The sequence below is a fragment of the Physeter macrocephalus genome, chromosome 15, assembly GCF_002837175.3.
Source record: "Physeter macrocephalus isolate SW-GA chromosome 15, ASM283717v5, whole genome shotgun sequence".
Classification (NCBI taxonomy): Eukaryota; Metazoa; Chordata; class Mammalia; order Artiodactyla; family Physeteridae; genus Physeter; species Physeter macrocephalus.
Genome location: NC_041228.1, coordinates 47,102,355 through 47,127,088, shown reverse-complemented (window position 1 = coordinate 47,127,088; position 24,734 = coordinate 47,102,355). Strand labels below are relative to the sequence as shown.

Genomic DNA, 24,734 nt, shown 5'->3' with positions numbered 1-24,734 from the left:
TTGTTGTGTTATATATAAACATTATTTTTAGGAATAATGTTTATATATTTTGGGTATGTACCTCTGTCAGTGTTACAAATTGTTGGAGGAGGTCATCGAGAGGACGTGATTGCAGGCCGACCAAAGAGCTGAATCCAGGCTCATCCCTCCCTCCCTCATTCTGGAATGTAGATTTGAGCCACCGTTCCCACAGCCAGAGCTATTTCAAGGAAGTATCTTTGAGTGAGTAAGGTGCTGTTGAGACCATCTGGATTGAACTCATGACTGAACCCAGTTTAAAGGCTCTAGAAACTTTAAGATTCTGGTGGGCAGGTGTAGAGATCTACTCATTTTACACCCAAGCCAAACCTTGTACATAGGTTTCCTTGCTTATTAAACCTGCCACCTACCAACCTGAAGTGGTCTGACTCTTTCTTAGGTCTCTCCTTGTCCTCCATGTACCGGCGCCAGTTTCAGATTTCACCTGGGAAACTCTCAAGGTTGTAAGCCAACATAAATATCTTCTCACACTATGATGTTTGGTTTTTCAAACTACAAACAAATTTACTCTCAATAGTATATTTTTGGGAACAGAGTTCTTAATTTTAATAGAGTCCAATTTTTCAATCTGTTTTTTCATAATTGGTTAAGGAATTTTTCCATGCATGAGGTATTAGAGATATTCTCTTGTTGTTGTCTGCATATACTTCCCATTTATGTTTAATAATACACTTGGAATGAATTTTGTGATATGAGGTAGGCATTATATGAGCTATCTTACATTTGCCCTTTCAGATTCATCTTCCATTCTTCATTCTGTTCTCTGATCCAGGGGGCTGGCCTGTCACTTATATGTAATTGTGACTGATTTAGCTGAGTTATAAGAATTTCTTTTCCCGGTAGTGCTCGGGAGTTAAAGTCCACCATGATAGTCCAGGTGCTGGATTCGTGGCCATTATTACTATGAGCACTCTAGGAAGTTTCCTCAGATATACTCCTATCAGACTTTTTCTTGTTGCTTTTCTTTCTTTTTCCATGCTATTATTGTAAGAGCATCAAACCTGGTCTAGTTGTGGTGTATACTTTGTAATGGATAGTTGTTTTCCTACAGATGAAATGTAGGAAAATTCTGTATATTTTTCCTATTCCTCTGGAGAACATCTTTCATACAGAAATATTTGATTATGTCTGTTGGGCAAAGAGCTACAAATATTTGGATTTTTTGAGATTTCTTTCTAAATCTTAATGTCAGAGACACATATTAATTCAATGAGGCATCCAATAATGCACTGAGTCAGGCAGGTTTACATTTATTTAGGTTTCCTAGGCTGTAATAATTTCAGTAACCTACATTTCCCCTGAATTGATCATGGGCTACGTATTCACTGACTTTTTGAGGAAGAAAACAAATTACAAGATTATTAGAGTTATTTTCCTTTTTATTTATTCTTAATAGTTAAATTCAGCCTAAGGTCAGTGCTTCATTTACACATTAGAAGCAAAGCCAGTCTACTACTGCCATCATATGAGAAATTGTATTTTTTGGCAATCTCTTTTCTGTTCATTCTTGGGGGAAAGAGATACCTTACTTTTTGGTTATTTATATGAATTGAGAAAATCAGTGCAGAATTTATAGAATGGGGACATTCAAAGTGACCCAGAACCATTAACTCTTTGGCAGTAACTTTATAAACTTCAAAGAGACACATCTCTCATAGTTCCCTGCTTCACATCAAAAAATGAGAAATCGCCAATCATAACATGTCAACTATTACCAGTATAGTATATTCTAGCTACAGATATATGAAACTGTGACTTGGATGAGGGTCAAAAGAATGTTTTCACCCTTGCTACATAAGATAAATGATTGCATTAGCATTTCTCTTGAGATGTTCTTTTTAACTCATTTGAAACTATTCGCAGATAGAAATAGAAATATTTTGAATGCTGATCTCAATATGAAATATAGAATTCACAGAATACACAAAATTATTGATATAACATTCAACAATCAGGGTGCTATGAATTTTAAATTAAAATTCAATTCTGTAGTAAAAATAGAGTTGTAGCTAGAAAAAAAGATATTTTCAGAGGCAGCCGTTACCCTTGGTGGAAATGAACAGTTCTACATAAAAAGAAAATCCAGGAAGAATGCAAACTAAACACCAGGATACCTGATATATATAATTTAATCAGCTAGTACATAGACTATGACATAAAAACAGCAATTTACTAGAATAATTATAGTCTGCAACACATGAAATCAGTTTAGAAAATGGGTTAAGATCATACTCTTTGACAGTAGACTCGTTGGAAATACAAATGTAGAATAAGACAGATTTATGCATCGTCTGGTGCTGCCTTTCCTTGTCATCAAATCAACTTGAACCAATAGATTGGTGTGGATTCAAGCCATAGGTGTGTTGTTGATTAATTGACTAAATCTTGCCTAGTGAGACTGTTAACCTCATAGAGCCACAGTTAACTAACTATTGATTGATATTTTGGTATTTTAGATGCAAAAGCTCATTTCTTCTAATTGGAAACACAGCTTAGAACTACTTTGTGGGGCAGACTTACAATTGTCTGAAATAAGAATGCTTGGCTTGTTATGTATAATTCTTCTATTCAGTGACAAATATGCATTTACATATCAGAGACTAGGATTTTAGAGATTAATCCTGGTGGAATTTTTAGGGAAATCTTGTCCAACTATATTTATGGAAGCAAGAATATGTTAGATTTTTTTTTTAATTGGGTGTATTGACTGGCCTAAGCATAGACATTCTCCTTTTCAAATGTACAAAAAATGTACATTACAAAGAGTATAGAAACAAACTGAAAAGAGTGTGCCACACATCCTGGATAATTATCTATATGTAGTTAAATTTACAGATACAAAACAAAATACAGCCTACTCCCTTATAGTGCGCAGTTATTTTTTAGATACAATGTACCGCTAGTAAGTGGTCATGGGCATCAAACTCTAGTTGTCCCCAGCAGAGAGAATAAGAGCAAGATCCGTTCGGTACAGCTTCCCTCCATCCGATAAAGCCATTATGCTTTTCTTGTAGGTTGGAATATTATTAATATCCAGATCCTATATAGAACATAGAATGTATTATATTCCAGTTAAACATGGAAGTGAATTAACCACTGTCAAGTGATAAAATGTGAGACAAAACTCCTTGTTACATCAATCCATCAAGAAAAGAGCTGGATTAAATTCTTATACAAATGTGGATAAATCACAATGTTGTTTTTGAAATCTATTTATCACAGTTAAACACTGATTCAGGCCAGTACCAAATCAGGTTAAGAACTGAAATCTACTTCTGCTCCTCTATAAATTTTTAAAGTAGATTCTCCAAAATGGATGTGAGGTTGCTTCTAGATGGATCCATCAAGTCTGCTTAAGAAGTAAGTATGGCAAGGTAACTGGATTACCTGTTTATTCTTCTCACATAGATCCTTCAGTAAAGCATCCAGTTCATTTTCATCTATGTATCCATTGCCATCCTAAGGGAGGAGTAATAAAACAGTATATAAGCAAACATCCATAATAATGAAGAATGTAGTAAATTGGAAATAATTGATATCCTCAGAAAATCTTCCTACTGCAAACTTGGCAGATATTCTAACCTCTTAGGTCAGACTCTCAAATTTTTAACTGCTCCAAAGTTCCAAAATAGATATGAATTCCCTCTCATTCAGCATCTTATATTTGTAAAATGCTTTGAAATTTTCAAAGTGATTTCACATTTAATATTTCATTTTATGTTAACAATATCACCACCTCCTGTTGAAGTAAGTAATTAATCACAAATATTTTCATATGAGTGAGGACATAGGCTTGGGGAAGCTATATTACTGGCTTGATGTCACATCAGGCAGTGGAAAGGCTGCACTAGAGCCCGCAGAGGACTGATTTGGTCCAGGAGTAGAGAAATTAGAAGAAACAAAGCATGTTAACTAGTGACATCATACACAACCTTTCCTCACACACATGATCTTACCATATACTTAATGGGAGGATTCTGCTGGATATTTTCATCTAGCTTAATCCTCATTCTACCCTGCAAAGTGAGTATTATTATCTCTTGGTTACAAATGAGGAAACTGAGGATCAGAGGAGTTTGGTATCTTATTCAAAGCCTCACAGGAGATAAATTGTTGCATGGGATTTGAATCAAATTTGTCTAATTTGGGATATAGCATAACTCATTTCCTATGACAAGAATAGATTGGCTGAGTAATTTTAAATTTATTTATTTATTTATTTTTGGCTGTGTTGGGTTTTCGTTTCTGTGCGGGCTTTCTCTAGTTGCGGCAAGCGGGGGGCCACTCTTCATCGCGGTGCGGGGGCCTCTGTTGTTGTGGAGCACACGCTCCAGACGCGCAGGCTCAGTAGTTGTGGCTCACGGGCCTAGTTGCTCCGTGGCATGTGGGATTCTCCCAGACCAGGACTCGAACCCGTGTCCCCTGCATTGGCAGGCAGATTCTCAACCACTGCGCCACCAGGGAAGTCCCTTGGCTGAGTAATTTTAATAGCTCATGTTTCTTTTAATATAACCTTGAGTTTGAGGTTAACCCTTCCTGAGCATTTTCCAAATTTTTCTAAAGAATCAAATTATAGATAAGAAAATTTTTTTACCTGATCATATAACTCAAAAGCTTTATTGAACTCTTTCCCACACATTTTGACTCCCTAAATGATAGAGAAGAGAGCAAAGATTAAAATGCAACTATTATATTCCATCGTGTTTCCCTTGGCAAATATCCCACATTCTAACCTTTTGAGAAAAATATTATTTATGGTAGAGAAAAAGAGAAATACCTGAAATTTAAGAAGAAAATTCTCCTGCACTGGCAGTAACCTTTTGAGAGAAAAACATTATATTAATATATTAGATTTTTGACAAGGATCAGCTTTTTATAATAATATTTGCATAGTTCCTAAACTCACCTGGCCATCTCAGTTAATTCCAGCTTCCCATCATTATTTGAATCAAACAATTTCAGCTGAAAGACAGAATGCATTACTGTAGCCATTGAAGAATTATTTATTGCATTAAGGAGAAGAAAATTCAAAATAAAGCAGTTTGAGTTATCAATTACCTATATAGACAGCAGAATTCTAGACACTAGCATCTATTAAACTTTCAGTGCAAAATTTCTATTCTATTCTATGACCTGTGTCAATTGCCAAAATTTACCAGAACAATATAGAATAGTCAGAGTAATAGTGATCTTAGGCTAGGCTTCTGGAACATAATCATTTATTTTTCTTGCAAATATGTGTTTATATGTATCAAGCTGTGGGAGAGATGGTGTTTGGCAGTACATAGCACATCCTGAAACTTTCCAAGTAATAGTATGAAAACTAATATTTAATTTGTTTCTCTCTTTTACAGCATCAAAGAGTACAATCAGAATAAGCAGATAATATGAATACTCAGAGAATAAATTTTTGAGTAAGTTTGAATTGTTTTATTTTGCCTTGGGTACTAGGTACTCAATAAATCTCCTTACCTCCCCATTGCACTTACATACACATCATATACCAAGACATAGCCAGGTATAAACACATTCATACCCATATTTGGATAGCATTCACATTTTAGAAAGTTGCAACTAATGTTCTAATATTTTATATAGAAGGACTACATATAAAATATGTGAAAAAGTGGCATTATTTTTGTTTTTAAAGAAAGGAATGTGATCATAAAGGATATAGGTTTGGTGAGGTCTCTTTAGGGAAAAAAATAAGGGCATTCTGTGGTTTGAGATGTTCTAAGAATCCTTTGTAGGAGGTAGATTTTTTCAGGATCTGATACTGATGCAACATTTTATAGTCCATTGACTATAAAAGTTCTAAATTGTCACAGTGTCTACCAAGATACTGGACACCAGATCACACAGTTTAGTGTCCACAGGGAAATATTTCCCTACAAATATATTTAAATTTTAATTAGTTCTTGATTAATCTGCTTCCTGGATTTAAGCTTATTTATGACATTTAACCAGATAGGCCAGGCCAATTCAACAGGGGAAAAACTCCCATCTGAGTGGTTTTTAAAAGGCTGCTTCAAATTTCTACTTGGAAAGGAGTCTTTAAGTAGACATCCTTTCAGACTGGCACAAAACAGAAAATTGATAAATGTAGGTTATTGTCCATTTCCCAAAAGTTATTCAGAGTGTAGATCTACCCATTGTAACACGTGTATGTTAGTGCTGTGGTAAGTGGCAATGTAATGAGGAATTAAAGAGGACACTTCCTTACAGTGAAAACTTTTTTGATTGTTTTGAAACTAAAGATTAGTCCCACTTTATAATAAATATCACTGTATAATGAATAGGGCAATAGTAAAGTTCTAGTGTTTTTTTTCCACACATAAAAGTAGGTTGACAGGCTGAAAGTAAACCTCAGTTACATCAAATATGATCAAACTCTTAATAAAATTATTTCTTAGGAAAAAATTCTAACTCCTTTATTGGTCTAAAATAACATAATTGTTATAATAGGCACTTATGTTTTATAAGCTATTTATTTATATCAATGAGGTAAGAATTCACTGTACATTTATAGTACTTAAAGTGTGTATAAATATATGTACTGACCTGGATAATTTAAAACTGTCTGAATTTCAAAAATTAAACAATTAAAATAATGTTGCCAAAATATTGGGCCATGGCTTAATCAGTTTGGCAAAGGCTTTTTCCTCATAGTCCTAATGCTGTGAATCAAAATGAACAAACTTTACCCACTTGGAAGTTAATTAACTTCATGGGCATTGTATTATTTTATCTGGAATTTTATAAATTTATTTGTTCATTCATTCTTCAAACATTAAGTGCTTATGTGTAAAGCAATTTTCTTCACTCGATTATCAATATTCTAAAATAGTTCTTGGTTATACTGTTTACCATAGCATCAAGCTCAGGGTATATTTCGATTTCCTCACCCAAAGCACCAAGACAATATTCCAAAATAACAAGAATCAAAAGAAAGAAGGAGGAAATATCCATTTTTAGTCACTCAATGAATAAAGTAGCCAGTAGTTTTCTTTAAACTCTAACAAAATCAATGATTTCCTAAGACATGATAAAAATGGATTCAGAATCTCTATAATAAATGAGTTTTTGGTGATATAATTTATATATCTATAATGTAACTTACATATATATGTGATATAATTACACTGGCTTGTAAGAAAAACAAGTGATATTTTGATAGATGAAAATTACCTACCTCCACAAGAAAGGAAATGCTCATATGCTGAGCCTTAAAGCCAGCCTTACAACACACTTGTAGCATTCAGCCTTACAAGGTATAAGCATCCATAAGTATTTCACTTTTGAAGTGAAATGATACCTATGTGCATGTGATGCCCACACCGTGGCTTGTTTATGTCATCCTGTGTAGACTTGGGAATTAGCCAGAACACAGTAATATTTCATAGGCTCTTGGCTGTAGTCTTTTCAAGATCAAACTTACCATTAGGTCTGTATACTCAGCTAGTTTTTTATCATCGACAGTCTTGTTTGCTTTTTCCAGCAGGTCCTTTAGAAAGTTCTGTTAAGACAAAAAAGTCAGATAAATTTCATCCATAACAAACAATCTGCTTTCATTTCAGCCTGCCTTGAAATGGAACACCCCAGGAATACAAAGGAAGTCTCTTTGAAGGTAGAACCGGGTAACGGGAGGAGCTTAGAAGGGAGGTACTCTTGGTGTTCCAGCAGTTCTCTTTGACTGAAAACTGATCTGTCACAGTCTGTGCTATGCCATGCTTTTATGATTTCAATTAAAGAAGTATCTGGATTGTGCACCATGTAGGAATCAGAGTAAAAACTTGTAAAACCAGCCAGCCCAATGGATGCATTTCTACTTAATGGTATCTTCACAAATACTCATGTAACTCTTCTCCAAGAAACAAGAAACACAAGGGACCCCCTTAAACCTTTGTAAGATATGTGAACAATTATCAATAAAGAAGGTGGAGACCAACCCTTAATTTCAAGTGCATTTTCTGCCCTAACAAGCTGTATTTCCACATCAGTTTATAGCCAATATGAAGTACATTTCACCAGAGGGCTTTTAGGCTTGATGCGGTACAAAGCACCTTAGTTAGAATGTTTCAGCTGACTGTTCAAACTAAAACAGTTGGCTGCAGATGTTACCTAATCTTTGAAGGATATATGAATCACATCAAAGTAGAGATTAATGTGGGAAGGATGAAAAAAGATGATTATTAATTTGACAGTTGAAGTTTAGGAGTGAATTTAATTTTTTTTACCAGAGAAATAAAGCTTTACAAAATCCTGCCATATAAATGACAGTGTAAGTACTTAATATAAAAGTCTTTCATTTTGTCTAGTGCTGTTCATTTGCAACTTCTTTATTTGTTCAGAAAATGAATTAATGCAATTATGAAAAACTGAGCAGATATTATGTTCAGACATTATTGAAGGATTGGGTTTCTTCAGTTTTGCAGTTGTTTATCTCCCTCCCAGATTTTCTAGCTCTGCTGGGCTGATTTAACTTCATTATTTTCAAGGAAGGAGACCTTTTTCTTGGTTTGATAAATTTAATTTCACTTCAAACATTCCACTTCAAATTCAAAGTAAAGCATGGAAAATTCAAAGTTATCTGTTGGGGGGTGAATTTTACTTTTGAACCATATGAGGCTTTTGTCAGAGACTAATTGGGTTAAAATTCCTCATCAGAGACTAAAATGGTGGTCACAAAAATAGCCTGGGAGAAACCTCGGGATGCTGAGATTCAAAGTCGTGTCTGAGAGCAAGCAATGTTTTACTCTATTAAGGATCTTAAAATTAGCTTTCTTGAAAGATCCATTAAAAAAGAATGCCAACTTATCTTCAAAATTCCCCAGAGAGGAGTACTTCTATTTAGAATCTCTTCTGAGAATAAAATTTAGAATAAAGAAGGCCGGTATTGGAAATGAGCTAAAGTTTCATTATGAACTTGAAATAATTTTTAAAAGAATTTTTTTTTGGTCCAATAGAATAAAAACACAATAGTTTAACTGTCACCTTGTGGGTAACCTTGTGGGTTGCTGAGTTGCAAATTTGTGAAAGACATTGTTTTTGGTGATTTCACACGAAAAATCTTTACATTTCTAAGTGTTTTTATTTTTTAAGATGTTATCACTATTATTTTCCTTTCTTAGAAATTTTTTAAGAAATTTAAAAAAATTATTTTTTTGGCCATGCCACGAGGCATGTGGGATCTTAGTTCCCCTACCAAGGATTGAACCTGTGCCCCCTGCAGTGGAAGCATGAAGTCTGAACCACTGGAGGGCCAGGGAAGTCCCTGTAAGTGTTTTTAGTTAAATATGTTTTAGCAATTTTGCAGTGGTACAAATATATGTAACTCAAACCATGTTAAACTATGACCAGGAAACTGTGTTTGATATCCATGTTTCCCTACATAATAGCAGAAGAGGTAGCTCTTGATGACTGAAGCTTGAAAATGTTTGGCCTCTTGGGGAAAAAACCATTATTATCATTATCAGATATTCTGTGTCCAAAACCAGGTTCTTTTCCCAGGCAGCTGTGTACTCTTTAAAAATTATCTAATCTTTCTGAATTTCAGTTTCTCTGTTTGTATAATGGGAATTATAATACCTCCCTTGTAACTTTTCTGTGAGGATTAAATGTTAAAATATATTTTAGGCATCTAGTACTATGCCTGCCACATAGTAGGTGCTCAATAATTGTTAATTTGCTTCCCTTTTAGTCACTCTATACCATGAAGATAGAGAAAATAGAGTCTTCCAGACTGAGAAGTATTGAGGTCAATTTAAAGAAATGAGAGAAATATGCTTCTATATTTCTGAAGGCTAGTAAATTATTGAGTTCATGAATAATTTAATTTATACTGTGCCTGTATTTCACAAAATCTTCCATGTGCATCATCTTACTTGATCTTCACAATAAATCTGAAAGGAAGGTATTATTACCCCCACATAAAAGATGAAAAAAATCAGGCAGAATGATACAGAGATTTGTCCAGAGGTAAGACTTGATTTCAGACCTCTTTGCCTTTTCCTTCATATCTTCTTCCTCCCCCCACCGGTTCTTATATACATATGTGAGATATGAATTGATAAATTCATTTTCAAAGTTGCAGTTTTTCAGAAGTTTGATTATATTAGGACTTTGTTTTTATTGCTGTTACTGAGAGGCAGTAAGCTAGGGGTCTTGGAAACAGATGAGTTTAAAGATCACAGTTCTATGTCTTATTTCTGTGTAGCCTTCAGTACATCACTTAACTTCTCTTAAATTTTTCCTCACTGGGGTAATACTAATCTCAAAGAACTCGTGAAGATTAAATGTGTGTAAAGCACCTGGTATACAGTAGGTGTCCAATAATTGTTTATCTTGAAAGAGAAATCTATTTATATAGCTGTTTCATTTATAAAATAAAATGCCAAATTTTAATGAAAATAACCAACTTATTTGGCTTAGTATATCATTATCTATCATCTATCTATCTATCTATCTATCTATCTATCAGCTATCTCATATAACAATTTGTGTACACCACAGAAAATGCTAATTTTACATTGCTGAACAGAATTTCAAGAAGTACTTGAAGTCTCTTTTTTGATCTGGTTCTTTATTAGCAATTGGAAGAGTGGGTGAAAATGTGCCATTACTCAACATTAGTTTCTTTCGTGGGAGGTTTTTTAAAAAGCTACAGAGTTCATAATTATATTTGACAGGAAAAAACTTACATGTTTTTACTTGCTTACCTTAAGCTCCTCAGTTTCTATGAAGCCACTGTGATCAGTATCATATTTTCTCCATGTCTGTAAATTATTTTGGATAAGGAAAAACAAATATATTAAAAAAAAAGGCAACCATTTTCCTATTTTAAGTAGCTTTCTGAAAACATCACTCAGTGACAGAGCTTTCTTATACCTTCATGAATTCCTCACAGGACTTCAGCTGTTGGCATCGAAAGAGCAGCAGGAAGTTCTCTTCTGTGGGTAATATATGAGCCAACTAGAAAAGATTGTAAAAGTTGTTGTAAGGAGCTTGAAAGCAAGTCTCTCACATTTCCTGCTCTTAGGTTTTCTTAACATAATTTTATTACCTAGAAAACCAGGAAAGGAAAAACATTATAATCAATTTTCCCTTTCTGATACTTTGCCCCTACAAAGTGCCATTGTGTTTTCCAGTGCTTGGGTGTCCTTGAGTGACTGGTTCTCTGGTCTGGGAGATGACCACAGCAAGCATGCATAGAAAGCTCAGGTAGGGATTATTTGACCAATTCTTATCTGCTAGACATAGAAGCAGACTCATCCTGGTGGCTTGACCCCTTCATCTTTTCTGTGCCACAGATCTGGTCTTGTTCCTGTCAGGGCACACAGAATGGCACACATGGGGCCATGCATTTCATGTAGAATAAAAGAAACTATGAGAAATATGAATGCAGTGGAAAGGATAGAAGGAAAAAATGCATTCCCAAGTCTGAGGAGAAAGCTTATTAAGAGATGCAAAGGAAGGGAAACTCAAGACAATTGTAAGACAGTGGAAAGAGAGATGGAAAAGACAATTCACAATGAACAGTGGAAATTGACCAGTAATAGGGAATATCAGTTCTCAACTTTTTGTTTCTGCTAAAAGAACGTCTGCTGCTTGAGCCCAGGGCTTGAATTCTATTCGATGATCTCCATTTAGTGACCCTATGACATTTCTCCTTAGGTCTCATTTCGTAACTTCAATGCTCATTTTTTTTTTTTTTTTTTTTTTTTTTTTAGGAAAGAAGGACTCCAGATCCCATTTTAAGATGAATATAATCTATCTATTGTGTGCAGGAAGGGAGGGAGCTGGATTGATGGCCTCACTGAAGCTATGGGTTCTATTTCTGGCTCAGCTGCTAATTAGCTGTGGTCCCCAGCAAATCCCTCAGCCATTTCTGGAACTTAGCACCCTCGTCACTAAAATAAGGAGTTGAAATAGAAACCAGTGTCTCTTAAATATATTGGGTTCAAAATGACTTTGAGAATCTGTTAGAATCACTACATCTTCACCGTTAAAGAATGAACCTACAACACTATATTTCATCTAATTTCCAGAAGCTGATGAATCCCCTGAAGTACGGGCATGAACCCTCATCTCTGGATTTTAGACCAAGAATCTACAGTCTAGATTAACCTTGAGGTCAGCATAAACGCCGAAAGTTCTACCAAATTATAGGAAAGACTCTCACACTTCAAAAAAATGTTGTCCTTTCAGGTCCATTAAAAAATATAAAATTTAATATAAAATGTATCATTCTACCTTATAGGCAAGTAATCTCAGCTTCTTTATGCCTGTATAATAGGTCGTTTAACTTATCTTGTTTTTAGATCTTTGAAATAATATCTCAATTTAGAATCATTCCGTTTATAGGCACTAATAATGGGATGAAACTAAGAGACAGGGCCAGACATCTTATTAGGATGTTTAGTATGACTCAGAAAACATTTTCTTATTTATTTTTAAACAAAGGTCACTAGTTTGGTTGTGCATTAATGCAAGCATTTATTTAGGAAACAGGAAATAGCCAATGCCAACTCTCTATTTATTGGTATGTAACTTGTCAGATACCACTTTGTAAGTTTTTGGTGGACCTCCCCATAGACCATCCACTTCAGGAGGGCAAAGACTATTCTTTGTCTGCATCCTCTGAATACTCAGTGTGGTGCTCAATGTTAAGTGCCTGACGTAAATTTTGGAATTGGTTGATAATTTTACCTCATTAAAAATACCTACTGGGGCTTCCCTGGTGGCGCAGTGGTTGCGCGTCCGCCTGCCGATGCAGGGGACCCGGGTTCCAGCAGAGGGAGGCCCGCATACCACAAAAAAAAAAAAAAAAAAAAAAAAAAAAAAAAAAAAATACCTACTTAATATGATTTGTAGTGAGCATTTTTTTTCCATCTTCATTGCAATTTTCTATATTGCTTGGATTTTCCTAATTATTGTATGTTGTTTTGAACAAAAATAATAATTTTTCTTAAAAAATTCTTTCTATCAAAATCCACCAAATATATAAAAACAGAAAAAATAAAAGAATGAGCTAGTAAGCAATGACCACATGTAAAATTAGGGAAATTTTAAATATCTTTGTTTCAAATATTAAACTTCATATAACTTTCATAAAGTTCAGAGGTCTCTAGAATGTCAAATATAGAGATGGTAAAATTGCTCTTCATGTGTAGTATAAATATATATCTCTTTGCCCATGCCATTTTGGTCCTAGTTGGTTTAATTATAAGAAAATACATATTATATCTACATGCAAAATAGTCAATCTTTTAATTTAAGTGAACTGTTAATGTGAAACTGAATACAATGGTGTCCTATTTTACAGACATTTAGAAATAAGTCTTAAACGCATAAAACATTGTAATAAGACAACTAGTCACTAAGAAAGAAGCAATGAATATGTGTGGATAGGATGTGGCTATTAGTGAACATTAAGAAATCATCTTTTGTGTGTTTTTTGTTTTGTTTCTGCTTTTTGGTGGTTTTTTTTTTGGCCACACCATGTGGTTTGTGGGATCTTAGTTCCCAGACCAGGGATTGAATCCGGATCCTTGTCAATGAAAGTGCCTAATCCTAACCACTGGATGAATAGGGAATTCCCCAGCCATCTTTTTCAAGGTGTGTTTCACAATGCATATGAATTAATATTCAGGTTTCAGAGCTGGTGCAGTAACTCTCCAGCTGTTGACTCTAAGACCATATCTACAAAGTACCTGAGGTCTTTTATAGAAACTGTTAAGTAGGGCTGCTTTTGTCTCTGTTTTGCTAAGTCACTGTTGTCCATATCCAGTACTACCTGTTCCAGGATTATTGGTGATTTCTTAGTTCTTGGGCTGCCTACCAGATTTTTTATAAACTCTCAAAACTTTATTATGGTTTGGAGAAGAGAGTGGAGAAAAGCAAGGGAATAAGTGGCAGGCAGATAACTGTGGCTGCCACAGGAGAATCTCTCAAAGCTTCATTTATGAAGCTTGTCGCTTGCTGCTTGTCACTGAGAGTGGGGAAGCAAAAATTTCTACTTGCCTGTCTTCCCTATCAGTCTATATACATCTTGAGGAAAGGGTCTGTGTCTTAATTACTGTTTCTTTGCCTGGCACCTGCAAAAAATTCAGTAAATATTTTACTCAACCAATGAATGAAGGCAATTGACTATCTAGGGTCAGCATAGGCTTCCAATAAAAGGAAATAAAGTTCCTTTGGAGATAATTCAAATAACTTATTACTGAGTTGTGGATAGGGGTTGGGGTGGTCACTGTGATATGACATCCAGAGCTCTTTTTAGGTGCTAGGAGTGTTGTTATGGTCTCAACTGTCAGGTCTCTTTGGGAGATTACCTGGGCTGAAGGGAGCTATGTTCCCCAAGGAAGCTGAATTCTATGATTGATACATATGGGGATATAAAACCTAGCCCTCTCACTGAAAACTTGGGACATCTCTGAAGGGTCATCCCAGTTCAGAGTTCACTGTAGGGTCACCTGAATTTGAGACTATATCACAGCCCAAAGTCTCCCTCTGCCCAGCCCTGTTCTTTTCATTTACCTTCCACAGGTATTAATCCCAAGAACACTTCCTAATAAACTTCCTCATTGCTTTTCTTCAACTCAGATATTCTCCCCAAGGAACTCAACCTGTCCCATGACAGGGATCTTTACCATCTGTCTTCTATTCCTAGGAATAAAATGGAGCCCTTGCCTGTGTTTTGGAGTAGGTTGAAATCCCTTGCTATGGCTCATGTGGCTATGATTCAGAACCTAATAGGCACTGTGCTGGATGCTGGAGATTCATAGTCACCGATAGTAAGAACTTTACAGGGAGGCAGATAATTTCAAAAAAAGTTTTTTTCAGACAATTTCAAAGCAACATGCTAGGTGCTGGGAGAGTACACATGAAGTAACTTTACTAGAAATATAAGTGACTGAGCTATATCTTTTAAAACACACAAGAGACATAACTTTTGAAGACAGTCTTAGTGCATGTTAGCTCCCTTCAACACATATTAGTAAAGCATTCACTTTTTTGGTTTGGGAACCAAAGAAATATTTTTCTAGCCAATGAGAAGTGAGTCCAGGAAACCTGGAAATTTGAAAGGCAAATAATCTTTTCGTACAAATTAAAGACCGGTGGAATTTAATAATTTGAATTTGACAAGTTATAAAAATGGGAAAAAGATTGACATTCAGAAAAATGGTGTAGATTTTCCAATGAAATATTTTTATTTTTAATAATAATAGCAAATACATTTATTAGTTTTTACAGTGTGCCAGAGTTTATCTATTTGTTTGACATGTATTATCACATTTGATGTTGATACTCATATGTCACCCCTGTTCACAGCCAAGGAAACAGAGACTCAGAGAAGATAAATGGCCTGCTATCACATAGCTTATAGTTGGAGCCTCATTTGAAATCAGACAGTCTGACTTTTTTGATTTTGAGACCTTGTCCTTTAACCATCACCCTCCATTAAAAACTTCAGTCAAAAAGTTTTCTTAATAAACTGTTTTTAAAAATCTATCCAGAATGAAGTTTTAACCCAGACTTTATTGTCAGTCATTTCCCCAAATTCTGAAGTAGAAAAGTAGTCTGCTATTAAAAAATTACATTTACTATGGTTAAACTCACATGCTCAAATCCCACTATGGCTGAAAAGAAGGAAAGTCTAGAGAAGTGTCTGCTTCCCTGGGAGGGTTATTATAGTTTTAGGATTAAAATAGCTTGTAGATCTATTTTTCCAGTGGATGCACTGACCTGGACAAAGAGACACAATAGACTGGAGAGGTTGGTAGTTTCCCACATAGTTCCCAAGGGATCAGGTGAAAAGTTTGCAGATTTGACATCCAGCTAAAGGAAATATCTATACTTAATGTGAGCACCAGAGAAGAAATTTCTATCTGTTAAATCATTCAGTCTCTCTCTTTAACTATTTTAATCAGTCTTCTCTGCAATAGAGCTATTAGTCTGAATAAATTTAGAACATTTGACTGTCACGGTATTTGTTAAATTATCTCAGAATTTCAGTGCTCCTGTTTTGAGTTTGTATCAACAATCTCTTTATTACCGAACTGAATTTGTGTGAATTTTAAAATCTCTTTGGAGACATAAAATTGAAAAGTTCACAAGAAAGCATATCTGTACATTACCCTTCTTTTTACATGTTTTTACATGTCTAGGTAGCAAAAGCATGTTGTTGGAAAGTGTCAGTCAACTTCATTAGAACAGAAGTTTGAAAATTAACCACTGTATTTTCTGATCTTTTGAATGATACATTTGAATGACAGCCAAGTCAATTTGGCCTGCTTCCACCAGGAAAGTAGACTGCCACTTAAATACCATTTGGTTTACTTTGATTAGATTTTGATGAGCCCATGTGTACACCTGCTAAGTGGGCAAAACAAGCAAATCTAACACCTTTTTCCTTTGAACACTGAAGTGATGGTGTACTTGATGTGAGTTGATGGGAGTAAGTAGACTATTATATATTTTGGAAAACTTGGGTTTTTCCATTCCTTCATAGCTGGCTGAGATTTGTATATTTGTATTCCTTGTTATATATAGTATTTCTTAGCAAGTGATATATAAGTTGGAAAACAGAAAGGATGAAGTTTATTTAATACAACTTTCTGGTGACACTAGAGGGCACATTACAAATTCAGGCATTCCCCACTCTTCCTTTCTCCATTTTGTACATGTAATCTGTAGCTTTCAATTCCTTTTTTACAATGATTTTTTCAGAACCTGTCCTTTTTCTTGTCCCTCCTGCTTAACCAGGCTAAATACAATCAACATGCATATGAACTACAGCAGCAGTCTCTTCCCTGTTCTCCCATTCTCTCATTCTCACTTCTCCAAGTACTCACCCTCCCCACTTCCTTCTGTGTCTTGGCTGATAACTCAGATTAATGAAAAGAATTCTGGAATCAGAGTCAGACATAGGCCTGTATAAATGTTCTGTCACTCCCTGCCAGTGGGATCTTGGACACATCATTCAACCTTTCTGGGCTTCAGTTTCTTTATCCTTAAAATGAGAAATCTTGGCTAGTTTTTCCCACAGGTCCCATATGACAAAAAGTTCCCTGTCCTGGAATACTTAAACTTTCTAATTAATTCTTATGTGTCTCACTTCTCTCCCTTTAAACTCTTTCAGCTTCCACTGATCTGAAAGTTCTTCCCAAATTATGTTTCAAGCGGTTTGGTCAAATAACTTCTCTATACTTTGTGCATCCCTGTTCAAACAGGCTAAATTTAAGCCTTGCCATAAGTAATCAATGAACTGAAGATTGAAAATATTTTCTTTTAATGCAGAAAATGTATGGATTATTAATTGTAAAAAAAGGCTGAGTAATTTGAAGGAAAATGGCTGAAATTCTATTGAAGTCACAGGTTTCCTCAACTATAAATTAGATGCTCATTTTATATTTGTATTTATTTTATTTTGTTATAATGAGCATCAAATGAGATCACATATTTGAAAACACTCTATAAATTGTGTAATGTATACAAATAAATGAAAATTCTTTTTCTTACTGTTATTGCTAGAAAAAGTTCCTCAAGTCTTCATTTCAGTCTTCATTAACTTCTTCATCCACTTCTGTTACCTATCTATCTTTCCTCATACAGAAATCTTTTCTTTCCTATAACAGTTTCTTTTCTCAAACTTCTGGGGAAATTTCTTGCAACAAACCTCTGGAAAATGTATCTGCTAGTGACTCCTAGTCTCCCATCCAAATTAGACCTCAAATATTGCTTCATAAATGATTATACCATATCATACACAGTAAAATATAGATTCAAAACAGATTCATCCATCTTATCCTTTTAAAAATGTAGAATCCATGTGAATCAGATCCATGCTTTTTGTGCTACTGTTACAACCCAGTATCACTGAAGAAATTAAAATAAATAGTTGAGCCCACTGGAGTTCTTAAAGGTGAAATACTTTAAATACAAGATGACAGTCTTTCCTCTGCTAGAATTAAAAAGTATGCCAAACTCTGAAATAGCCACATCTATAATTTCACTGGTTTTAGAATTTCCACTAGTTTTGAATAATTAGATTTATGTCATCTCATTTATGTTCATTACAAAGTTATTTTCTTATCCTTGATGATTCATATCTTGATTAGTTGACCTCTATATCAGTCTATAAGTCCCATTACTATTAATTTATCTATTTATATAGTAATGAGTTACACATGAGCAAAGGGGAAAGTGTATACTCCAGGGAAATGTTTTAATTACAAAGATAATAATAGTATGTTCTTCCTTAACTCTATTTGTAGTAGCTGTTTAAAAATAAATGTATTTCACATTGACATCACAGGTGTCCTATAAGATCAATTATTTGAAAACCAGGTTAGTTCTCTGAATCAAAGGTAAATTATGACTAAATGTTGTTGACAGCCAGAATACTTCACAGTCTAATACATTAAGAACATTATATAAAGAACATAATTATGCCTGTATTTGGTATATTTTAAAATATGACCTTATTAATTTTTCTGGACAAAGTTGTTCACTCAACTTCTCTAATGGGTTGCAGAGATAAAGAAAGTAGCTGAGACACTAGATTTTTTTAAAAGTAGAAGTAAGGGAAGCAACAGCTGTTTCACAAATCTGAGAATGTTGAAGAATTAATGTATAGTCAAAGTTTTGCCTCCTTGATTCATAGACAAAAAAAAAGTTGTCCTCAATAGGAAAAGTCATTGTCAAAAGAAAAAATTTGACACCGAGAGTTTTAACTCTTAAAGACTCAAAAGAAATCTGTACCTATAACACATCATAACATATTCACTGACTTTAGCTAAGTTCTTATGTTTTTATAAGGCCAACTGCTAATCTAAAATGGAATTTCAGAAACCAGCATGCAGCTTTTTGCCATGATATCATTTAGGGATTGCAAATACTTTATTTTATATTCTAACAGAAAAGTCTACACTGTTAAACAATAAGAAATACCAACGAACCATGTACTTGGTTGGTGTTTTATTGAACTGAATCTGGGTAATGTAATGGGATGAGTACTCATCCAGATGTTGGGGACTTGAGCCTCTAACTGCACCAGTGCCAGCAAACAGTTAACATATTCAAAGGCAAATCTTTTCACTTCTCCAGGTCTTAGTTTCATAATGTATTAAATTTCAGCTTTAGATTATGTAAATTCTTAGGTTTCTTTCATTTCTGAGCAGTTTTTGATTTTATATTTTTGAACAAAAGATAATATGTTACTTAAGTAAAATAAACCTCTTGGAACAGGTCTTGCCATATCATGTTTGAGTTGAATACAACTCCAAAAAGCTCATTTATTAAAACTGTATGAGAACAATGCATAAGTTCCTTACCTCTACAATTCCTATTTTTCCATCATCTTTTTGCCCATACTGATCCACAAAAGTTTTCATCTCAGGTGATAACTCCTAAAATTATAAAAAAGCAGGTAAGAAGTTTTTTTTTAAAAAAAAAAAACAAACAAACAGTATGCTTGTGGTGGTGTAATAACTTGTTGCAAAGAAAAACTGGAATTAGAACCATTCAGAATTATGCATACTGATTAACCATTTTCATGAAAATTAAGATACAAGTGATACACAGTTTTTACTGGTTTCAAATGACTTATTATTATTTCTGAATCAATCACTATGATTTATCTTCTATTATTAGTTTTCAGAATATGTTATCCTTTGAGAATGTAGTCAGAATCATTCAGTTCATAACATTAATGAATTTAAATATAATGATCACTGTGAAAGTACTTTAACATTGCTTGCTTCAGGAAAGATTATTTTATATTGTTGCACTAATTGCCCTATAGCATTTTCTTTATTATAACATGTTTTATCCATGGAAGTTAAAAATATGTGTTTTCAGGGGCCTCCCTGGTGGCGCAGTGGTTGCGCGTCCGCCTGCCGATGCAGGGGAACCGGGTTCGCGCCCCGGTCTGGGAAGGGCCCACATGCCGCGGAGCGGCTGGGCCCGTGAGCCATGGCCGCTGGGCCTGCGCGTCCGGAGCCTGTGCTCCGCAACGGGAGAGGCCACAACAGAGGAAGGCCCGCATACCACAAAAAAAAAAAAAAAAAAAATATGTGTTTTCAGACAAGCAAATAATGTGAATGTTCAAGAGAAACTCATTTGTAAGCAAGGAATGTTTCCAGCATGGAAGTAGTTGGAAACATTCTTTGCTTACAAATTAAAAATCAGAAAAATATGTGCCAGATTTAAAAAAAAATAACTTGACCAATTTGCACTTTCATTAGAGACAGACACTACTGATGACCTTATTTTGGTCACTGACTGTATATGCTTAAGATCTTTGACTCCAAGAGTAATTTAGGGAGCAGTTTTCCAGTGTTTCCTTGTTTCCATTTTTTTTTCCAAGACGATGTTCTCTCTCCCATTTAGTTATGTACATAAGACATGTTTAAGAGTGACAAAGTGAATGCTTTCATCTCATTTGACTTATTTTTTTCAATGTATTCTATTGCTTACATAATATCTTAACATATTGCCAGATTAGAGAGCTCTGAACTGTAAACTAGTAACCTGAACATAGAACTAGTATTCAGGAAGTTGGATTTATACCCTTGGGTCTTCAACATAGCCCATTTAAAATAGCCCTCTTGCATTAACTGAAGCCTATGTAAAATAGGTCAGCCCTTATGAGTGTCCTATTCTGTGTCCTTGGAAAAGTAAATTAAGGTCTCAGTTTTTATCATAAGTAACAAGATAATGATATTATCTATCACACACATTTGCTCTAGGGATATAATTTGACGGCTATATTGAGACTGAATATTATTATTACTAGTGTTACAAAATCCTGCTTGGTTAAAAGTAAATATCTTTAGTAGAACTGAGGTAACAAATAGTAATTAAGCAATTTAATATAGACTTAAAAAACTCTTCCAATATGGATTAATTTCAACTTGTATTTATTAAAGTTTATTTATTTTATTACAGCAACAATTGTAAGAAAGTGAAAGTGGCAATAGTGTGACTATCAGTTGTTATGTTCTTTACACATACCTTAAAGTAACAAAAAAGTGTAAAGTAAACTTAAAACAGTGTATACCTCTAGTCCAAATTTATGTTTTAAACAGTGTAAAACATAATGATAATGATAATAATAATAACAAATTAAAGCTTTATAAAAAATAAATGCAAACTTAAAAACTATGTTTAGTGAAAAATGGTAGCTCTGAAAGTAGACTGGGTTGTTATATTTCATTAATGTTATATTCACCTATAGTTAATATTATTGAAATTTTTGAAATTTCACATTATTAATATGATAAGCCAAACAATGTTTCCATTAATACAGTAAAATCTGTTATCCTATTGCTAGAAATGCAAAGAAACTGGGTTTTTAATGTCAACCTTTAAGTTCTAAAAAAAGAGAAGAAAAAATATAAAAGTAGATTTAGTACAATGGGGTCAGTAGTGAAATATTTGTCTACTACATGAACCTCTCAATCCATATCTTGATTTAGATTTTAACTATTCAAAGCCTATATTGCATAATTCACAAAATATTCAATAATCAAGGTATTAAGCAACTTGATATAATCCTGTACCTGTGCTCAAGTTTGGTATAATAATCTAATAATTACAGCTCCAATATTCTAAAATTGCAAACTTGGCAGTAGAAAAAAATAATTAAGATCTAAAATCTTTAAAACTCTAACATGAAGTCACTGTTTGCAAAAAGTATAAATATTAAAATGGGAAGAGGAAAAGAAGTATCTGAAAACATGTAAAGTTTCTAAATATCTGAATTTCTAAATGAAAATAAATATTAAAATTACTTCCAGAACAATTAAAATATAATCATTTAGGTGCTGGAAGCATCTTTCAAGGTTTTAATGAGAAATTTTATGGCAAGTAAGATTTTCCAACTAGATTTTTAAATATTTATATTTTTAAATGTGGAAGAAAATGTTTTATTAGTCAAAGATACATAGAGCTATAATGATAGTATTGCATGAATTTATTTACATGGTAATGTATAAGGTGGGGGAAGGGGATGGAGAAAGTATATAAAACATTTTCAATTTTATTTGATCTCATCCTATTATACTTTCAAATTTATGTAATATTAAATCTGGGTAAAACAAAACCCAGGGTGTATCTGGTTTTAAATCAATTTGATTTAATCATTGGATTTTAGCAATTGATAGTTTTTTAATGCTTCATAATATATTTTAGTGTTCTCTGAGATTCTTTTGAATATGTTGTACAGAGATGTGTATCACACAATTTTCAATTTAGATAGAACAAAAAGGGAACTATTAGTAAATTGTATTACAGATATATATATAATATATGTATACTATTATATATATAACTCAATGCTAGACGTGGTGATCTGCTAAAGGATTCACACACAACTATATTTTCCTCTAAAGATATATATATGTATAGTCTATAATGTAAAATCTCTAATGATAGTCAAAAAGACCAAAGATTGGTAACATCTCTCTAGTCCAAATCCAACATTGCCTTCTGAAATGCAGTCTTACATAAATCCCAATAGATTAGTAAGATTCTTAACCTATTTCCCTCTATGTAATCATCTCATCTATGTTTTAAAGTTGGGCATATTTTATTTTTATGCTGACAATATCTCTTCTTAACATGTTAATTTATGCCTAAAGGAAGTCATTCATAATTAGTAAAAATTGTTATTTGTTTAATTAACTAATGGCTTAAATTACAAATATAGCTTATTTTCAAAACACCACTAATTGCTTCTCATTAGAGTATCACTTTGCTTGTTTAAAATATGTGAAGTTCTTATAATTACTTTTTACATCTCTAACTTTTGGTTTTCTCCTTCTCAACAGAAATGAATCCCCTTTTTGCTAAATTCCTTGCTCATTGTTATGTTGCAAAGTTGTACAACTTTCCCCCAGAGAGGAAGGTCAAGACAGGACATTTTTTCATCACTCCAACCACATCAACATTACAAGAATAATAATTGGCAATAGAATAAGAGATCCATAATCTGTAGATTTGTTTCCTGACCACCAAGGGGCAGAAATGTATTTCTACCCCCTTACAGGCTGTTAAAGAGAAGTTAAAAATTACCTAACTGAACTCAATTGAAGAGGTGGTGATCTGCTAAAACATCTCACCCACACTTTCCTTTTAAGCACTATTAAAGAAAGTACAAGCATAGAATCTATATTTTAAAAGCTCTGATTTCATATTGTAAGGTTTTTTCCCTTTAAGGAATTTCTCTCTCTCTCTCTCTCTCTCTCTCTCTCTCTGTCTCTCTCTCCTTTCTCTCCCCCTCTCCCCCTTCCCCTTCCCCCTCTCCCTCTCCCTCTCCCTACACAATTTGGAAAGGCTCTCTTTCTCCCTTTCTCAGTAAATAAATGTTTATATTCCTGGAAACCGTTTGATTTCGCTGGCTGTTTATGAGAATGTTAGAATATCTATTGATTTAAGGGCGAAGGTCCTTTAACTCCTTTGCAAACTTCAACCTACCAATCCAGCCTTCTTCCGCGCTTGCTGGAGCTCCTGAATCAAGTTCTGAAGCTCTTTTCCTTCCAGGTAACCACTTCCTGTAAAGACAAAGAGGCACCCAAGTGTCAGACATCTCGTTCTGAGTTTCCTCCCCATTCAATTTCCACAACAGCTATCTTTCTACTCTGGAGGGCAGGGTCCATCAATCCGCCCCCCCCCCTTTTTTATGAGTACCATTCTTGGAGAATAAAACTTTACGGCTTTGGGATAACATAGAAACAATACATAAACTTTAAACTTAATGGTTGGCCGCCAAATGGAGAGATAAGATTAGGGAGGTGGGAGAAGAAGTAAAGAAAAGAAATGAGGGATAACCAGATCAGGAGCCTCAAGGAAGGGGAAAAGGAGGGAAAGGGCATGGACAAGGTTCTTCAAAAGAGAGAAGAAAATCACCGTCAGCGTCGAAATGAAGCCAGATCTCGAAGAACTGTGAGGCTGTGATCAGGGATGATTGCAGGTGGGATTCTGCCATTGTATAGCGGAGTGTGTGTCTGCGTGGAATATGTGTCTGTGAGTATGTCAGGGCGAAAGTGGGGTGAGAACCTCAGGGTGTGTGTGTGTGTGTGTGTGTGTGTGTGTGTGTGTGTGTGTGTGTGTGTGTGTGTGTGTGTAGAAATCCTGGGCTGCTGGAGGAAGAGCAGGGCGCAGGCGCTGCCAGGCGCTGTCCTCGGTGCTGCTCAGCTCTGGCGTTCCTCCGGAGTTCTCTCTCCACAGCCGGCACCCAGTTCTCAGTATTTATCTTGACAGTCGAGCCGGGCCACGCCTCCTCTTGCCTCCCATTCCTCAATCCCGCCTCTTGCTCGCACCAACCTTCTTACCCTCCCTTCCAGTTTTCTCCTCTCCTCCCAGGAAAGCTAGTTGGAGCAGTAGTTTTGAAGGGTAGAAAGCAGCGGGTGATGGGAAATCCTTAGCTCAGAGACTGGATGCTGAAAACAGATTAATTTCCCTCCACATTCTTATGTCCGAAAGGTATCTTATTCCTGAATACTAGAGTAAAACAACGTACATGAAGAGGTTTTGATTTTCAGATGGAAGAGGAAAGCTAATGATGGGTAGAACCACATAAATGATACTTATATTGTGTGTGTGTATGTGCATGATTTCTCCAAGATGTTTTAGTATTTGTTTGAACAAAGTCAGGTGAAAGTTTGGCAAATATTAGATTAATTTGATTA

At 34.6% G+C, this 24,734-nt stretch overlaps 1 protein-coding gene across 1 annotated transcript; it reads right to left on the bottom strand.

The window, feature by feature from the left end:
• Window positions 1–1,404: 1,404 nt before the first annotated feature.
• Window positions 1,405–24,264, bottom strand: CALB1 (calbindin 1). Its single transcript, XM_007124023.2, has 11 exons — window positions 23,953–24,264; window positions 23,521–23,597; window positions 19,377–19,451; window positions 10,927–11,010; window positions 10,758–10,814; window positions 7,478–7,555; window positions 4,946–5,001; window positions 4,817–4,856; window positions 4,634–4,687; window positions 3,427–3,498; window positions 1,405–3,079 (listed from the first exon to the last, which is right to left on the bottom strand). Exons 1-11 carry the CDS (start codon window positions 24,029–24,031, stop codon window positions 2,966–2,968), a joined length of 786 nt encoding a protein of 261 aa, XP_007124085.1. The 5' UTR covers window positions 24,032–24,264; the 3' UTR covers window positions 1,405–2,965.
• Window positions 24,265–24,734: the final 470 nt, after the last annotated feature.

What these genes read in the sequence shown, in the direction of transcription:
- CALB1 (XM_007124023.2), bottom strand. Translation starts at nt 24,031, where the DNA reads ATGGCAGAATCCCACCTGCAATCATCCCTGATCACAGCCTCACAGTTC. An exon ending in TAGAAACTGAGGAGCTTAAG is followed by an intron (nt 7,556 to 10,757) that starts GTAAGCAAGTAA and finishes TTGTCTTAACAG; the next exon opens with AACTTTCTAAAGGACCTGCT. An exon ending in CTGAGTATACAGACCTAATG is followed by an intron (nt 5,002 to 7,477) that starts GTAAGTTTGATC and finishes TCTGTCTTTCAG; the next exon opens with CTGAAATTGTTTGATTCAAA.